The sequence below is a fragment of the Magnolia sinica genome, chromosome 18 (genome assembly GCF_029962835.1).
Source record: "Magnolia sinica isolate HGM2019 chromosome 18, MsV1, whole genome shotgun sequence".
Lineage (NCBI taxonomy): Eukaryota > Viridiplantae > Streptophyta > Magnoliopsida > Magnoliales > Magnoliaceae > Magnolia > Magnolia sinica.
The window spans coordinates 54,617-72,136 of NC_080590.1; the positions used below are offsets into that span (position 1 = coordinate 54,617).

The window sequence follows — 17,520 nt, forward strand, 5'->3', positions numbered from 1 at the left end:
TGAGGCCCTCTCTCAGTTACTGCAAATGAGCCAAAGCTCTCGGCTCTTCCGGGGTATTTCGATGTCGGGAATACCTACTCCGATTTCCCATATTCAATTTGCTGATGACACTCTTATCATGATTGAAGCGGACTCCGAAGCAATCTTCAACCTGCACACCACTCTTAGATGCTTCGAGGCTGTCTCAAGTCTGAGAATCAATATGGCCAAATCCAAGGTCTTTGGGGTCAATGTCTCGGAGATCGATATGAAATGGTACGCTGATCTCCTCGGATGCTCGCTTGCCTCCATCCTGACGTTGTTCGTTGGTCTGCCGCTCGCTATCGGGACCCCGCCAACCGCGATGTGGGACAAGGTCGTTGAGAAATTTCAAAAGATGTTGGCCAGATGGAAATGCAGATATTTATCTATGGGAGGTAGGCTCACTCTCATTAAAGCTGCCCTGTCCAACATCCCTACCTACTTCACGTCTCTCCTTATCTGTCCTCCTTCAATCTTGTCTCGTATTGACGAGCTGAGAAGAGACTTCTTGTTGTGCGGCAAAGAAAATCAAAACAAGTTCCATCTACTGGACTGGCAGGATGTTTGTCGCCATTTCCAGGATGGTGGAGCGAGGTTTAAAAACTTGAAGGCTATGAACAAGGCCCTTTTGGGCAAATGGACATGGAGATTGGGATCAGAGCCGGCAGCCTTATGGAACATAATTATCGAAAACAGATATGGTACGTCTCAATGAGGGTGGTGGACAAAGGAGTCCACTTCTTATAGAGCTTCCCGCATCTGGAAAGGTATTTTGCTGTCCAAATCTACTGTCGTTCAGAATACTGCCTTCCATTTGGGGAACGGGGCGGCAATCAGGTTCTGGGATGACCTCTGGCTGAGGGATAGAAGGCTGAAGGAATGCTTCCCCTCTATTCATCGCCTTGCTGTTAACAAGGATAGCGTTATCGCTGATTTATTCTCTCAATCCACTTCTGGGACGGTGTGGGATATTAGATGCTACAGAAACCTTGACGATAGGGAGGCTACAGATTATGCGGCCCTTCTTGATCAGTTATCTTCGGTCACCCCGATCCAATCTGAGCAGGACAATTATCTGGATGAGAGACAAATCTTCCAGATTCTCAGTCAAATCTCCCTATGCTATTCTCGCGCCCATCCCCCCGACACAACCTTCGCCTGCCTTTTTATCCGGAAGCACCCCGTCCCTCCTAAGTACTTATGCTTTGGTTGGTTGGTGTCAAAAAATCGGATCCTCACTATAGACAATCTCAAGAAGAAAGGGATGCAGTTGGTCAACATTTGCCTTTGTTGTTTGGAGAGCAACGAATCAGTGGACCACCTCTTCGTCCATTGTACCTTTATCACGCAAATTCGTCAGAACTTTTTTTCCCAGTTCAGCGTCAGCGGATGCGTTCATGCTTCTGCCTATTCCATGTTGGCTTATTGGCACGGCTTTAGGTTGGGTAAGGTTAAATCCAAGGTGTGGAAAATGGCGATTCTAGCTATTTGGTGGGCGATTTGGAAAGAAAGGAACGACAGATGCTTCAACAACTCTCATTCTCCCCCTCACGTTGTGGGTTCAAGGGCTAAAAGATTAATTCTTGAATGGGCTGCCAATGTTTCTTATCTTAGGGACTTTAATTTCCTAGGCTTGTAATTTTCGCTTCTACTATCTCAACAGCTGCCCTCTGTATTTCCTCTCTTCGTTTTTAATATATTCTCTCGTTAATTAAAAAATAAAAATAAATGTTCTTGCAAACTGGCAAGAATTTCCAATTGAAGTGTTTTTTTTCTTGGAACATGTAGGGTTTCGTTCTTGGTCAGTGCTAATGCAGGGACTACATTGCGGGAAGTTGTGTATTCATTGAGAAGGATAGATACATATTTATACACAACGTTAGAATTTAGATGACTGTTGATCTCTAGTTAAAGACTAAAAGACTGTTGAGCTTGCTCATAGTCTTGCATTCAGTTAGAAGATTGTTGGGTCCTTTTCCCTCTTTCTTCTTTTCTTTGATCTATTTGCTTCCCCTTTCGGGGTTTGTATTAAATCGCCAATGGGAAGTGTCATTTGTCAGGAGACGCAACAACCGATGAATAGAGGGAAGTAGAGAGCTCTAGCATTCGGCTAGAGGATTGTTGGGTCCTTTCCCACAACCTCTTTCTTCTTTTCTTTGCTCTATTTGCTTCCCCTTTCTGGGTTTGTATTAAATCGCTAATAGGAAGTGTCATTGGTCAGAAGAAGCAACAACCGGTAAATAGTGGGAAGTAGTGAGCTCCACCAGTGTAAATGAAGGCAGGTTCTGATGACACGGGAGGTGGTTCCTGTTGATGGTGAGTGGTGGCGGTAGGTATGAGAGAGTTCCAACGAGTATCTGAGGTGGCATATCTGAGAGGATTCCGGCGATGGATCTTTGATGGCAGATTGAAGATGGTTCCAACAACGGATTTGAGATGGTTGTGGGTTGATTACAAAGAACAAAGACGATGGCAGGGTGTCCAAATGATGCATGTAACTCCTGCTCTATGGTCTTTCTATCTTCAGGGTATCCAAATCATGGGTTCGGCTGAGGTACTAGCGAGCCTTTGGCGTTTAGGCATCTTGTTTGGCCAGCTGGGTGTCAAGATACTGGCAAAGTATGCATATCATATATCATGAGAAGCATCGGCTTTAGATAATCATGTAGTCTTGGGGCGTACACAAGCAAAAAAATCCAGCATTGCCAAGGGTCTCATATGCTAGTTATGATTAAACGAATTGATCGAACTGCATTACAAGCAGGAGGGCGACCCCTTTATAAGGAGGGCAGCCTGGAAAGCGAGGAGCACAGCCCTTAATGCCTTATGATCAGGGGATGCAATTGAGATTGGCCTTAGCTAGCTCAGAAGTGTGGCACAAAGCCTTCTTGAAGGAGTCAGGCAAGGGTGGACAACTTCTTTGAGGACTACCCTAATTAGGGAGGAAGACTACCCTATCAAGGAGTGTGGGACCTTCCTAAAGGGGCTGTGGAGGAGGTGCTTGAGACCTTTTGAGCATGCTCAAACAAGCATGTGAAGGCCCTCTGAATAGGGTTCGAGTCCTTTAATGCTTCTTACCTTGTCTCAATCGCACAAAGCGAGGAGTAATGTTCAAAGCAGCGATATCGTTACATGTATACATGATCGTGGATACAAAAACATGTATTAGTTTATATATATATATATATATATATATATATATATATATATATATATATATATATTGAAGGATTAGTTTTGCCAATATTATCGTCGATACTCAGAAAAATATTGCTGTATGAAGGAAACATTGGCAAAGTGTTGGGAAAAAGGTGGAATTTCCCAATGAAACTTTAGGAGATGTTTGTTTACACATGTAGGAATTAAAATATTGCCAAAAAAAACTATACACAATAAGTTTCCTTTTTATGGGGCCTAACCATATGCTGTCAAAAAAAGTCGACATAACATAAATATATAAAAAATTTAGCCAATCAATAGATAAACCAAGAATCCTTAATATAGAAAATTTCTACATTAATTAACAGTGAAAAACACATACTTTACAATATTAAAATGGAAAAATTAGGATTTCACTAAATTCTCCCATTTTTCACTTAAATGTTAATTTATTTATTTATTTATTTTGCCATAAATTCATGTCAATGCATGAGAACCATGTGTATAGACATGGATTTCCATTGCAATCCATGCTAACATTTGAACAATGCTTTAAATAGCGAATAGCAGGTAGCATAACATTCATTCCTCTGAAGCATGAGGCGTAAGCTACATAGTGTGTAGTGTAAGCTACATACTAATTCTAGACTTTAATTAATAAGTTGCGCTTGGCTGCCCCAAATATCATGATATTTTGCACCAAATTAGACTAATTAGTTATGAAATTCATTATATCTGGTGCAACAAAACACAAACTAGCAGTAGTGTATAATATACATCCAAATAGGTAGTAATAAATCATTGAAAATACTAATTAATTTTTGCTTTTGGGAAAAATAACTTGCAGTGTAAGTTATATTGCATATAGTTTAGGCAATGGAGCATGTAGCATGTGTGAATTAGTATGTAGTGTAGGCTACATGCGACTTAAGCTATTTTCATGAGCTACAAGGCGTCAAGGCTAAGTTTATGTTACCGTAGCATAAGGTACATGCTACCTAGAGTAAGCTATTTAAAACACTGCATTTGAAAAAGAAAGTTTCTATGGGTTTTTTTTTTTTTTATCACCTTTGAGTTCCGGCCATTTTCATCTCAAGTCTAGACTCAAGACTTCTCCCCAAATCCAAACTTTAATACAATAAAAACCAAGAGCAACTGAAATCACGCAAGGAATAAATTCCAAAAAAGGAAAAAAAAAAAAAAAAATCCTAAACAATGGAGTTTTTATTTCCTTTTTTTTTTTTTTTTGGAGTTTTTGAAAATTTTCCCAATTTTTTAAATCAATTTTTGCTTATCTACAGATGTTTCCCGGGTATCAGGGATATTATTGATGTATCACCGATACCTAAAAGTAACGATAGAATATATTAAAACGAAGAGGAGAAAAAAACAGTGGGCAACTGCTGAGATAGCAGAAGCCGACATCACATGCCTAGAAAAAGAAAATTAAAGTCCCTAAGAGACAAGGTGTCCCGTATCGGTATCGGTTGGCGTAACGGTGCCCTCCAAAACCGATACGGATATGGGGGCGTAACGGCCCGTAGCGGTGCAAAAAAATTTTTTTGCTAAAAAAATATGAAAAAATATAGATTAAATCCAGAATATTCTAAGCATTCCAAATATGCATTCATTTATAAATTGGAACATGTTTATGGTGGTGTAACGGTCCACTCTTTAGTGAGAAGTTGTATCGAACTGTCTAATGAATTTATGAACCAGATAACCTGAATTTGACTACAAAATTTATATATTTAATTTTTTAAATATTTAATTTATATATTTAACAACTTGATATCATTTCTCCCAATAGTTCTTAAAAAAAATGAAATTAAATTTAGGTAGATGGCGTTGTCAATTTGGGGCTGACTTGGAGGACCAATCTATACACCAAATCGGCCTCAAATTCATGCAATTTATTGTCATTATCCCACTTATGAATTTGTGGACATTTATTGGATAGTGAATCATGAAAAAAAATCAAAAGACCCTATTTTAAAAAATAAAAGTCCACAAATTAACAATTAAAACTATTCAAACAATTTGATTTTGGCATTGTTAGTTAGCAATTGCAATTCATAATTTAATTGCTAAATTTTAAGTTAATATATGTCTCGTGTACAATTTTTTAAGGCTCGAATTAGGCAGGACTCAGATTGTGAAGCGTAGCACACGTGTCAAAGTTTTTTGGGTCCCACCCGTGATGAATGTGTTATATCCACACCGTCCATCCATTTTGCCAAATAATTTTAGGGCATGAGCCCAAAAATGAGGCACATCCAAAGCTCAGGTGGACTGCACCATAAGAAACAACACTAATTAAACGTTCACCATTAAAAATTTATTAGAGGCTACAAAAGTTTTAGATTAAGGTGACATGTGTGTTTTCTCTTCATTCACGTCAGCGTGACTCAATTAATAAGTTAGATTGAAAATAAACATTACAATGGACCTTAAGAAATTTTTAACGGTGAGCATTCTATAACCACTGTTTCCATGGTGTGGTCCACATGAGATTTGGATATTATTAATTTTTTAGATCCTGATGTAAAATGACGTGGCAAAATGGATGGACGACATGCATAAAATATATACATCATGGTGGGGCCCACTCAGGTCTGATCAAATCAGATTGGATGGAAAATAACGTTACCGTGGGCCTACGAATTGTTTTACGGTGAAAATATTATCTCCGCTGCTATTTTTGGTGCCGTCCAGATGATCGCTGGATATAATTCATTTTTGGGGTAGTGCTCTAAAATGATCTCTGAAAATAGATGAACGGTGTAGATGTAATAAATACATCACTGTGGAGCCCACGTAACTTTGATCTCCTTTGAGCCGTTCGTACAACTCGGAGCTCGAGGAGTGTCAGCGCTCGTCTTAGCGTTACACGTACCCTAGCTGGTGCGCGGTACGCCTGAAAAAAAAAAAAAAAAACAGAAAGAGGGAAACCGAAAAGAAAAGAGGGAAAGAAGAGAAGAAAAAAGAGGGAAAGAGGAAAGGAAGAGAGAGAGAGAGAGAGAGAGAGAGAGAGAGAGGAAGAAGAAGAAGAGGAAGAAGAGGAAGAAGGCCGCAGCCGGGGCCGCAGCCGCAGCCTCAACCTCAGCCGGAGCCGGGGCCGTAGCCGCAGCCGCAGAAGAAGAAGAAGAAGAAGAAGAAGAAGAAGAAAATAAAGGAAAACAGGTATGTTTGTATTTTTTTTATTTTTTATTTTTTTCAAAGGCCCGTAACAGCCGTTACGGGTCAGTAACGGCCGTTACGCCCGTAACGGTCCCGTAACGGCCGTTACGTGTACAGAATATGGACTCGGCCGATACGACCCCGAAACGCGTAACGGGTACCACCGTTACCGTTACGTAACGGTTACGGCCGATACGTAACCGTTTTGGGACACCCTGCTAAGAGAGGAAAAATTGGCTGCCCATTCAATAAATAAACTTTTAGCCCTTGAACCCACGACAAGAGGAGAAGATTGAGAGTTGTTGAAGCATCTGTCGTTCCTTTCTTTCCAAATCGCCCACCATATGGCTAGAATAGCCATCTTCCACACCTTAGATTTGACCTTACCCAACTTGAACCCATGCCAGTACGCCAGCAAGGAATAGGCAGAAGCCGGAACGCACCCACTGATACCGAACCAAGAAAAAAAAATCCTGACGAATTAGAGTGGCAAAGGGGCAATGGACGAAGAGGTGATCCACTAATTTGTCGCTCACCATGCAACACAGACAGATGTTTACAAGCTGCATCCCTTTCTTCTTGAGGTTGTATATTATGAGAATCCGATTTTTAGCCGCCAACCAACCAAAGCAAAGGAGCTTTGGAGGGACGGGATACTTCCAGATAAACGGGCTGGCGAAGGATGTGAGGGGGGGAGGGGGCGTGAGAGCATCATAAAGAGATTTGACTGAGAAACAGGAAGATTTGTCTCTCGTCCAGAGAATTTTGTTCGGCTCAGATTGGATCGAGGAGACCTTGGATAACTGCTCGAGTAAGGCAGATTAATCGGTGGCCTCCCAGTCGTGAAGGCTTCTATAGCATCTAATATCCCACACTATTCCGGATGTTGATTAAGAAAATAAATCGGCGATAACGCTGTCCTTGTTAACGGCAAGGCGATGAATAGAGGGGAAGCATTCCTTCAACTTTCTGTCCCCCAGTCAAAGGTCATCCCAAAATTTGATTGCCACCCTGTTCCCCAAATGGAAGGCAGTATTCTGAACAACATTGGATTTAGACCGCAATATACCCTTCCAGATGCGGGAGGCTCTGTAAGAGGTGAAATCTTTGGTCCACCACTCTCCGTGAGATGTACCATATTTGTTTTTGATGATTATATTCCATAAGGCCGTCGGCTCAGAACCCAGTCTCCAGGTCCATTTGCCCAATAGGGCCTTGTTCATAACCTTCAAGTTTTTGACACTTGCACGTCCATCCTGGAAATGCCTACAGATATCCTACCAGTCCAGCAGATGGAACTTATGATGATTTTCTTTGCCGCACCACATGAAATCTCTTCTCAGTTTGTCGATGCGAGACAGGACAGCAGGAGGGCAAATGAGGAGAGACATGAAGTAGGTAGGGATGTTGGATAAGGCAGCTTTGATGAGAGTGAGCCTACCTCCCATAGATAGATATCTACATTTCCATCTGGCCAGCATCTTTTGAAATTTGTCAACGATCTTGTCCCACATCGAAGTCAGCAGGGCCCCGATAGCTAGCAGCAGACCAACAAACAGCGTTGGGAACGAAGCAGGCAAGCAACCGAGGAGATCAGCGTACCGATTCAAGTTAATCTCCGACACATTGACCCCAAAGATCTTGGATTTGGCCATATTTATTCTCAGGCTAGAGACTGCCTCGAAGCATCTAAGAGTAGTGTGCAGGTTATAGATTGCGTCAGAGTCTGCTTCGATCATAATAAGCGTGTCATCAGCGAATTGAATATGGGAAATCGGAGTAAGTAAGCCTGGCATCGAAATACCCCGGAAGAGCCGACAGCTTTGGCCCGTTTGCAGCAACTGAGAGAGGGCCTCAGCAACCAGGAGAAAAAGAAGGGGGGAGAGGGGGTCGCCCTGACGAAGACCCCTCGAACTAGGGAAGAATCCTTTCGGAATGCCGTTGAGAAGGACGGAGAAATGCGATGATTCAACGCAGGCCTTGATCCACATTCTCCATTTAACACCAAAACCCATTCGAAGTAACATGTAATGCAGGAACCCCAGTCGACGTGGTCGTAAGCCTTCTCAATGTCGAGCTTACAAAACACGCTCTTCTTTCCAAATCTATGGCAAGTGTGAAGAACTTCATTTGCTATCAGGGCCCCATCAATCTGTCTACCTCTTATGAAAGTATTTTGATACTTGGAAATCAGTTTGCCCATCACTTAGGAGAGTCTTGTAGATAGGATCTTTGCCAGAATTTTGTAGGGGCCGCCAATCAAACTAATGGGCCTGAATTGGGAAAATGAGGTAGCACCTGCGGCTTTGGGAATAAGGGCGATGAAGGAAGCTCCTAATCCTTTAGATAGAGGATAGAATTCAGACAAGAAGTTCATGACATCAAATTTAACAATGTCCCAAAAATGCTGAAAGAAAGACATGGGGAACCCATCAGGCCCAGGGGATTTATCTCCTTCTAAAGCCTCAAGAGCCGATTTAACCTCTTCTTCCGAGAATGGAATTTCCAGAGAAAGGGCGTCCGAGTCGAGGAGAGAGAAAAGGGGTCCCATCCTAGAGGGGTCTTGTCCATCCTTCAAAAGAAACGAGAGAGGAAAAATGATCCACAGCAAGCTTGGAGATTTCTTCTGTCCTCAATCTGTGTGCCATCAACCATGATGTTGTGGATGGCCTTTGCCCGGGCTTTCATGTTCGCTAAACTGTGGAAGTATTTAGTATTTTTGTCTCCTTCAGATATCCACCTCGCCCGCGATTTGATCTTCCAAGTTACTTCATCCTCGAGGGCTCTAGAAGATAAGGTTTGGATAATCTGGATTCGTTTGGCTAATATTTCCGAAGATAGGATATCACCTTCGACCCTGGAATCAATCTGGTGCAACTCAACGAATAAGCTTTGGGATTTAATTTCTCTCTTCCTAAGAACTTCAGTCTTCCAGACTTTAATTTTCTCCTTGAGGAGTCTCAATTTGGAGAGTAGGCTGTGACCAGCGAAACCATGAACGTGGAAAGAGTCCCACCATTCCACAATCAACTGCTTGAAGCCGACAATGTTGATCCAAGCCGAATTGAATTTGAAAGGCTTAGGGCCCCAATCAGCATCAACGACTGAGAGGAGAATAGGGCAATGGTCCGAAGTCGTCCTAAGCAGGGCCGATTGAGACACAGTGGGGAATTCCTCTATCCAATCCGTGGACAGGAGGAATTTGTCAAGTCTGGACTGAGTCTGCAACCTTCGACCGTTCGACCAGGTGAATCTGACACCATCCAGAGGGAGGTCAACGAGTTCCTAGTCCTGAATCCAATCAAAGAAGGCTTGCATGGCCAGGGTGGAACGCCTCTTCCGAGAGTGTTCGTCCGCAAAACGAATGACATTGAAGTCACCCACGTAGCAGCAAGGGCTTGAAAAGGACTGTCTAACGGCAGTCAGTTCATCCCAGAAATTGGATCTTAAAGAGTCGTCGTTAAGACCGTAAACAGAAATGATGATATAATGGAACGGAGAGAACTTATCTTGAAGAATAACCGCTTTGGAGAAGGATCCAGAGCAAGAGGCCTCTAAGTCCCACTTAGAGGATTTCCAGGCGATGAGGATGCCTCCCGAAGACCCTTTTGCATCCAAGGAAACGAACCGAGCATCCGCAGGGCCCCATAGGGTGGCTAGTAACGTTGCAGAGAAGGAAGGAACTTTGGTTTCCTAAAGACGAATGATGTCCGGCTTTTTTCTCCTGATAGAGCCTTTGATAAGGCTCCGCTTCTGCTTAGAGCCAACCCCCCTAACATTCCAAGAGAGAATGATCATTGGGGAACCGATCTGCCCCGAGTACCCTTTTGTCCACGACGAGCAGAGGACGTGGAAGACAAAGGCGGAGAAGTTCTCTATTGCTAATAGACCTGGAGACCTATTTAGCAGGATGCTTAACAGGGGGTAAAGGCCTGCCCCTATTCTCAATGAACTAAAAGAGGCCTGTGTAGTCTTCCGGTCGGTTCCCAAAAGAGAGGCCCAGCGGTCGGCCCACACAACCCTCTGCATCACGGATCCATTTTTTGTCATGGATTTCTTCGTAAATTTCCTCCCTACTCTTTCCTGCCATGCGTACTATTGAGTTGTCTCCCTCATGCTGATATGGAATCTCTGAACACATCTGAAGAGGTTCCGCGACTATCACATCCCTGGGGATTTCCTCCTAGAATAAGGTAATGGGACCCAGGTCCGCCCAGTCTCCGCTGTTGGACTGTGAATGTTCTGGGGTTGAAGGGAAGGGAGAGGCGTCGATGGAATCAGACAACATGTCATCAAAGATATCTCCTCTGGAGATGTCATCGGCCTGGGTTGAAGGAGAAGGGTTGTGGGATGAAAGCTGAGGGACGTTTGAGGGAGTGAAGCCATCTGGGATAGGAATGTCGATTAAGATCGGGTGTGGAATGAGAATGGGTCTAGGGTTAAAAGGGACAAATTTGGGTAGTTTAAGGGATCCTCGTATGCCTGGAGAGAAACAGATTCGGGTCGCGAACGGACCCGCTTCCACGGACCCGATATCAGTGAGAGAAGTGTAGGAGCTGACGTCTGCACTTCCAAGTGGCCAGCGCTGCTACCGTCAATCAACCATTCGGGTGACCCGTGTCGCGATCTCCTACCTGAAGCAGTTTCGTCATAAATATTTCTCGGGAGGCGATTATACGGATGGCCACGTGTCTCAATGATGGCTGAGCAAATCGAAGAAAGATCATCCGCGTTGGAGATCTGATGATCCCGAACACGTGTCTCGTTCTCTGATAAAGGAACGATATTTTCGCCAGCGCCTGGGATTTCGACTGTCATACGAGACTTCGAGTGGGATGAGGGGCTGTCACGTCTCCTTTGAAAAGGCTTAACGCCGCCCAGAGAAACGTTTGCTGCAGGAGAATTAATATCCATTGGCACCAGTGGTCCGCAGGAGTAAGGGGCCAGTACTCCTCTAGGGTCCTCCCGCATGTAAACTGGTTGCTGCTCCGCCGGCACCCTTGAACTCCAAACATCACCCCATCTTGGGTGAATCATTCCGGTAATTTCCTTCTGGACAGGGAGAGAAATGACCCTATTGGCAACCTTAACTCAGACATGAGACAGGAGGGAAGAGCCTTTTTCTCTTCTAACTCTAGCCCTAATAACACCCAATTCCACTCCCAGCTGAGTCTTAGAATCGATTTCAAGGAGAAATCCTAGAGTTGATGCGGCTTGGATGAGAAATTCATCATACCAGCACTCCATTGGAACGTCCCAAATAAGAACCCAGATATTCTACTTACCAAAGATAGAGAACTCCTCCCACGCCATGATTTTCTTTACTGGGCCAGGGGCGTGCAAATGCCCTGCCATTGTTAACATATCTGGGTTTAACCCAGGACAGACACACACCCACAGGGTGTTGTAACCCAATGGTTTGATATCGGAGTTAACGTATTGAAAGCCTGTGCAATCTCTAATCCATGATCTAACTGCCGGTATTAACGCTCCATCTTCCGTTATGATCACCACCAATTTGGCCAGTTCAGCACTATTCTTCTCAAAAGTTGCTTGATTTATAGATACAGAGAAGTCGGAATGATTGTCTGCCTTACCATCATTGTCGGAGCTGTTCGGAGAGGTCGGGAGCTCCTTCTGCAGAGGATTAGGCAAGGGATCTTTCTGCGGTGGGTTAGGCGGGTTCGAATTGTTCGGACCCTTGAGGGCATCTTTGAAAGAAAGTCCGACGGAGCACTGTCTCAGGGGCAGCCCAAGAGGGGCGGGCCGATGGTTCGGGGGTTTGGATGCTCTACTGGAGGGTCGCTTCAGGCGAGTAGTGGACGGGAGGGTTTCCGGGCCGAAACGCGCCCTCTGAACTAACATTTTTCCGTCATAACTAACTCCGTGGAGCATGGCCACCGCCCTAGCCAGTTCCGCTTCGCTGCTCATGCGGACCAGAGCAAATCTGCGATAAGCCCCGGAATCTCTATTTCTAGGCATTACGACGTCCATTACAACACCCGCTCGGCCAAAAATCTTCTCTAAGTTTAAGGGAAACCAGCCATGGGGATATCCTTTAACGAATAGTGTGGGGTAGGATGAGTACTTGCTCCGATTATCACCCACCGGCTTCTGATTGCGTCGTGAAGAGGGAACCACGTTCCAATCTCGCTCGTCGATACCAGAGAGGGTCTGGTTAGAATCCATATGAGTTCCTTTCCTTTTGAAACTATCCTCGGTCATCGTGGTCGTCGCAACAGTTGTCATCGTCGTTGCAGCTCGGTCATCGTCGCCGCAGCACGGTCTCTTTTTTTTATTACTCGTATTTTCCGTATTTTCCCTGAACCATGCTTGTTTAATGAAACCCTAGCCATGGCGAAATTCAGGTGGAAGTGCAGGGTAGACGCGAAATCTCTCTCTCTCTCTCTCTCTCTCTCTCTCTCTCTCTCTCTCTCTCTCGATGTTTTTATAAGGGATTTTTTTCAAAATATCACTGATATCAATAATATCGTTGATATCGATAATATTGCCAAGTATCGCCGATGTTCTCGAAAATATCAACGATATTTGGACATTTTTAAACTTCCAGCAATTTCGGTATCGTTAACCTGGCAGTACCGATAATATCACCTAGGAGAAGAAAGCAAGAAATTTTGAACTTCTAACCAGAGAAACCGACAGGCGTTCCTCGAAAGAGTTGAATATTGGAAATGAGGACCCTTGGGGCCCTCATAGGCCTTTTTTTTTGGGGGGGGGTGTGGGGGTTGGGGGGTTTCCTAAAGGTTGTTATTTTCAGCCTAAGAAGCTGTTAGACAGTTATTTTCCACTCAAATGGTGGTTTTGGACTCCGTAATTCTTGTCAGTCTGGAAGTCAGTAGATATCATATCAGCCTAAGAAGCTGTTAGGCAGTTATTTCCAACTCAAATGACGGGTTTGGACACATGTTACACAAGCTGGTCGGACGAGTCGTAATTATTGTTAGTCTGGAAGTTGGTGGATATCATATCATGCTCTTAGGAGAGCATTTGCTCTCGATCTAGGCTGGGTGTACAAGCTGTTGTCTGACAAATGTATCCCGAAGAAGTGAGATCTTGTGCTCCCTTCTGGAGGTGGTGTGCGACCCACTGTTTCCCTTAGAAATCAAAGTGTGTTAACCAATTGGTGTGCAACACGAAAAATCACTGTTTCACTTAGAAACCAAACTGTGTCATCCCATTGATGTGCAATGCGGAAAAAGAAAAGAAAAGAGCACCACTGGTGCATGACCTGCAATATCTGGAGCGCGAGAATGACTTGGCCAAATTTCATACTCAACATTTATTCTATTTAATTTCAATATTCTTTGTTTGCTTTGTTTCTTATCTCATTTTTATGTATTGAATGAACTGCTACTGTACATTTTCAAAAACTTTCCCATGATGTTTTTTCCTTACCTCCTGCTTAAAGCATGTGTTGTGTTGTTCTCCGTCAATCTGTTTGATTTGTATTCTGTTGTTATTTCTTTCCTTCGTACCATTATGAACCATCCGAGGATCATTTCTTAGGGTACATTTGGATAATACCCAAATCTCTGATTTGGGGCAGAAGTTTTTTAAGGTAATGAAAATTTTTATTACCTTAAAAGCTAAAGCCCAACAGAAGAATTACATACATCAAAACCCTTCAAACTACAAGTCCAACCCAAGGCATCTAGTGTCACCTTTCTAAAAACATCCAGCACAAACCCACATTGATTGTGGAAGCACTGATGTTCCTTTTTCCCCAAAGAGCCTAAATAACTGCCAACATGGCTATCCTCCAAACCACCCTTTTACCGACACCGCCTCCGCTTCGTGCCATGCTAAAAACAAGCCCTCTATGTACCCTAGCATCAACCAAGGGTTTAGACACCTTGAAAGGGGAGAAAAATCTCTCCCACACCTCTCGAGCAAATGTACAATGGATGAACGAATGATTTACCGATTCCGCGTTCTGTATGCACAATACATAGATGTTAGGAATAACCATCTACCTCTTCCAAAGATTATCGATAGGAAGCACCAATGTTATAAAAAATTGCACGATTCACGATATGAATCGTACGATTCATATCGTATCATATGGGCATATGATTCAAATCGTCCACCCAAATCACAAATCCTAAATAATCGTACAATTATCGTATCGAATCGTAAGATAATTGTAGACTGCGTAAATGGGCCCAAAAATACTTTAAAAAATCAATTTATTATTATTTTTTATTCAATTTTTCCTTTTCTCTGTACCCTTTTGCTCATAAAATATGAAAAAGGCTCTGTCCTATTAAAAATATCCTATTTTTTCTTTTGGGGATTTTGATATTCAAAAACCCAAAATAAAGAAATCAAGATATCTTTTGATTCACAATGGAATTGAATGTCATTTTTTCTAACATGATTCTACACTCAAGAAAGTACAAAAATTTAAGGACTCTTGTATATTTTTTAAGGTGAATTTTTTGAAAGAAAACACAGGAAAAAGACGAGAATCCTTTACTATCATGATATGTATACAATATACATTTTCCCAATTGATAATATCATGATGTGTATTAGTACACATTGATAGTAAATGGATGATTGATGAGTTTTTAGTCTTTTATGATTTACACGTCTTTTATATATGTTTTTGTAAATCAGAAAAAATCTTACCATTTGCAAGTCGATAAGATTCAACCCCTATTACAATTTGCAATATGATAACGACTTTAACAACATTGGTAAGCACCTTGTTCCTACCAAACAACCAAGCAAAAGCCGAAACCTTGGTGGGGCGCCACTTTGAACCATCTCGTAGAATTATTGAATCAAGAAGCGATCCAACTTATCCTGTCTTGAAGACTCGTCAAAAGCCAAATAAAATCATTCACTTTGTCATCCAATAAAATTCTTTCGACGGGGGGAGCCAAACCATTCTATCACCCGAAAGAGAGAAACAATGAACAATAGGAATTTTCACTTCCAAAGCTATGTCTAACTAACCTTGGAAACTCATCAAGAAATGGTTCCTCTCCTAATCAAACATCCTCCTAGAAGTGACTCATCTTACCGTCACCAAGAGAATCTAAACCCTTCTTTGAATTTGGCCCCCAAACTAGCAACTGCCCTCCACAGTCCAGAGGCCCTATATAAGGAAGAATCCCTAACCCACTGACCCCCTTCATTGACGCCATACTTGCTAACAATCTCATCTCTCCATAAGCTCCCTTATTCTGTCCCGAGTAGCAGAAAAACTTGGAGACGAGGAATGAGATTTCTTTGATTTGACAAAAGAAATTTACATAATGAAAAAAAAAAAAAAGGATGGTAGGAGAACTTCATGGTGAATATGTTCTGACGCTTCAATTGAAAGAGTCCGATATGAACGCTTTTTCATGACATCACCAGCACATGGTCCATACAAATTTTGGAGTCTTGTGCCATGTTGAGGAATGGTAGTGTCCCTAAGGCCTCCACCCTAGGGAAGGATGAAAAGGTGATGATCATCCGTTCTACCATTAGGTGTTCTATTTCACTTGTGATTTGAGGTACATCCAAAATGCCATCTTATTTCTTTTGTTTCTTGGATTAATATCCAAGTGTATCTTTGAGTACACGTTTATATAGCTATGCAAAGATTTTGTCTCTTCTTTATTCATCTGTGAATGTCAACACTAAATCAGTCTTGTTCGATAGCAGCTGGGAATTCTCCAAGGCTACTGACCGCCGCTAAAATACTCTATGAGATTGCAAGCGAGTCAAATGTCATGTGGAAGCAAGACCAGAACAGTGGAAAGCATAAATGGTCCAAGAAAGCATCACAGAAGACCATGAAATCCCTCAAGTTGAGGCCTGCTATTGGGAAAACAGAAGTGTTATCTATGACACACAAATCAACAACCAAGCCTGGTTATCTGGTCAAAAGTACAGGCCAAATATCTCCAGGGGAAAAGCTCCCATCCACTGAGAAGAAAAGAAATCAATTGGACATAAAACATATTCATCAAGGATCAATGATGTCGTCAGTACCCACAGTGAGTAGATTTACCAGCAATTCAGAAAGGGATTTGGCTGTGACTACGAAGCAGTGGAATGTGGATTCTACAAGGCTGTTAGGCCCAATGGTGTCGTCTACACTGCCAGAAAAGACCAGTGTCAGTCAGCAGAAGCCATGGAAAGCAGCAGCAAGGGCCCCCCATGGGAAAGATTGGGTTAGATTAAGAAACAAGAAAGAGTAACAGTGTTGTTTCATTTGTTGCAGATTTTGGTACCAGACCTTGCCTTGTTGAGAAGGGGGTTGTGCAACTATGGGACCATTAAGTCCTGATGGAATTCCTCCCATCAGCAACATATTATCATGGGGCAATAAAAAGGAAATGGTCATGAGATCAGGTACCATTGATTGTACAATATGGAGTGGATGTGGTGAATGAGAAAATCATGGAGGATTATGGGGGGCAGTTGGGTGTAAGAAATATGATTTATGATGTGCCATTGCATTGTCTAGAGCACTGGATAAATCAGCAGGATCCTCCCACACTGCTGGGAGGAAATGTCAAATAGGTGCAGTAGTAGGAAGCTGAGCTGTTATGTAAAATCAAAGATTGATTGTTCCTTTTAATCAAATGATAGGCCCCCATTCTTTCCTCTTAACCTGAAAAATGCTTGCCCTACTCCAGTCTCCACCCCATCGTTTTCACTGCTCCCTATTCTCACTCACACCCCTTGTCTTCCATAGCTCAAATCTCACCAGTGACAAAACTATGTACATTTCTTTTTAGCAGTCAGTACCCAAATGTCAGAAATTCCTTGTCTTTTCTTAGGAGACTGAATGGAATTCATTCATGATTCCCCCCAAGCTCCCAACCGAAAAGACTGAGATTTGTGATTGTGTTTTTTTTCTTGGCTTGTTCTAGTGTAATATGCAATGGGAAATGGCTAAGATGCCATTGCTTGTTAGAAGGAAGATGCAATTCTGGCTGAGGCATGGCCCTATCATGTGCAGAACTTGCAGGGTTAGGATTGCCCATTGGACCTACTGAATGGATGGTTCTGATCTCGTCCATATGTAAGGCAATGAAATGGAGGAATGGTGCCCCCGGACACGGGATCTCATGCTCAAAGCTAGCCGCAATCTGACTACTGCTAGCTGGAGAGGTGAAAGTTCCCGGCTAAGATGCT

General features: G+C 42.8%; 1 protein-coding gene across 1 annotated transcript in view; it reads left to right on the forward strand.

The window, feature by feature from the left end:
• LOC131233813 (uncharacterized) overlaps positions 1 to 16,992 on the forward strand; it is a 40,100-nt gene extending 23,108 nt beyond the window's left edge. The window contains exon 7 of the mRNA XM_058230629.1: positions 16,036 to 16,992. Coding sequence (XP_058086612.1) covers positions 16,036 to 16,577 — 542 coding nt within the window. The 3' untranslated portion in view covers positions 16,578 to 16,992. The remainder of the gene's footprint in view (positions 1 to 16,035) is intronic.
• Positions 16,993 to 17,520: the final 528 nt, after the last annotated feature.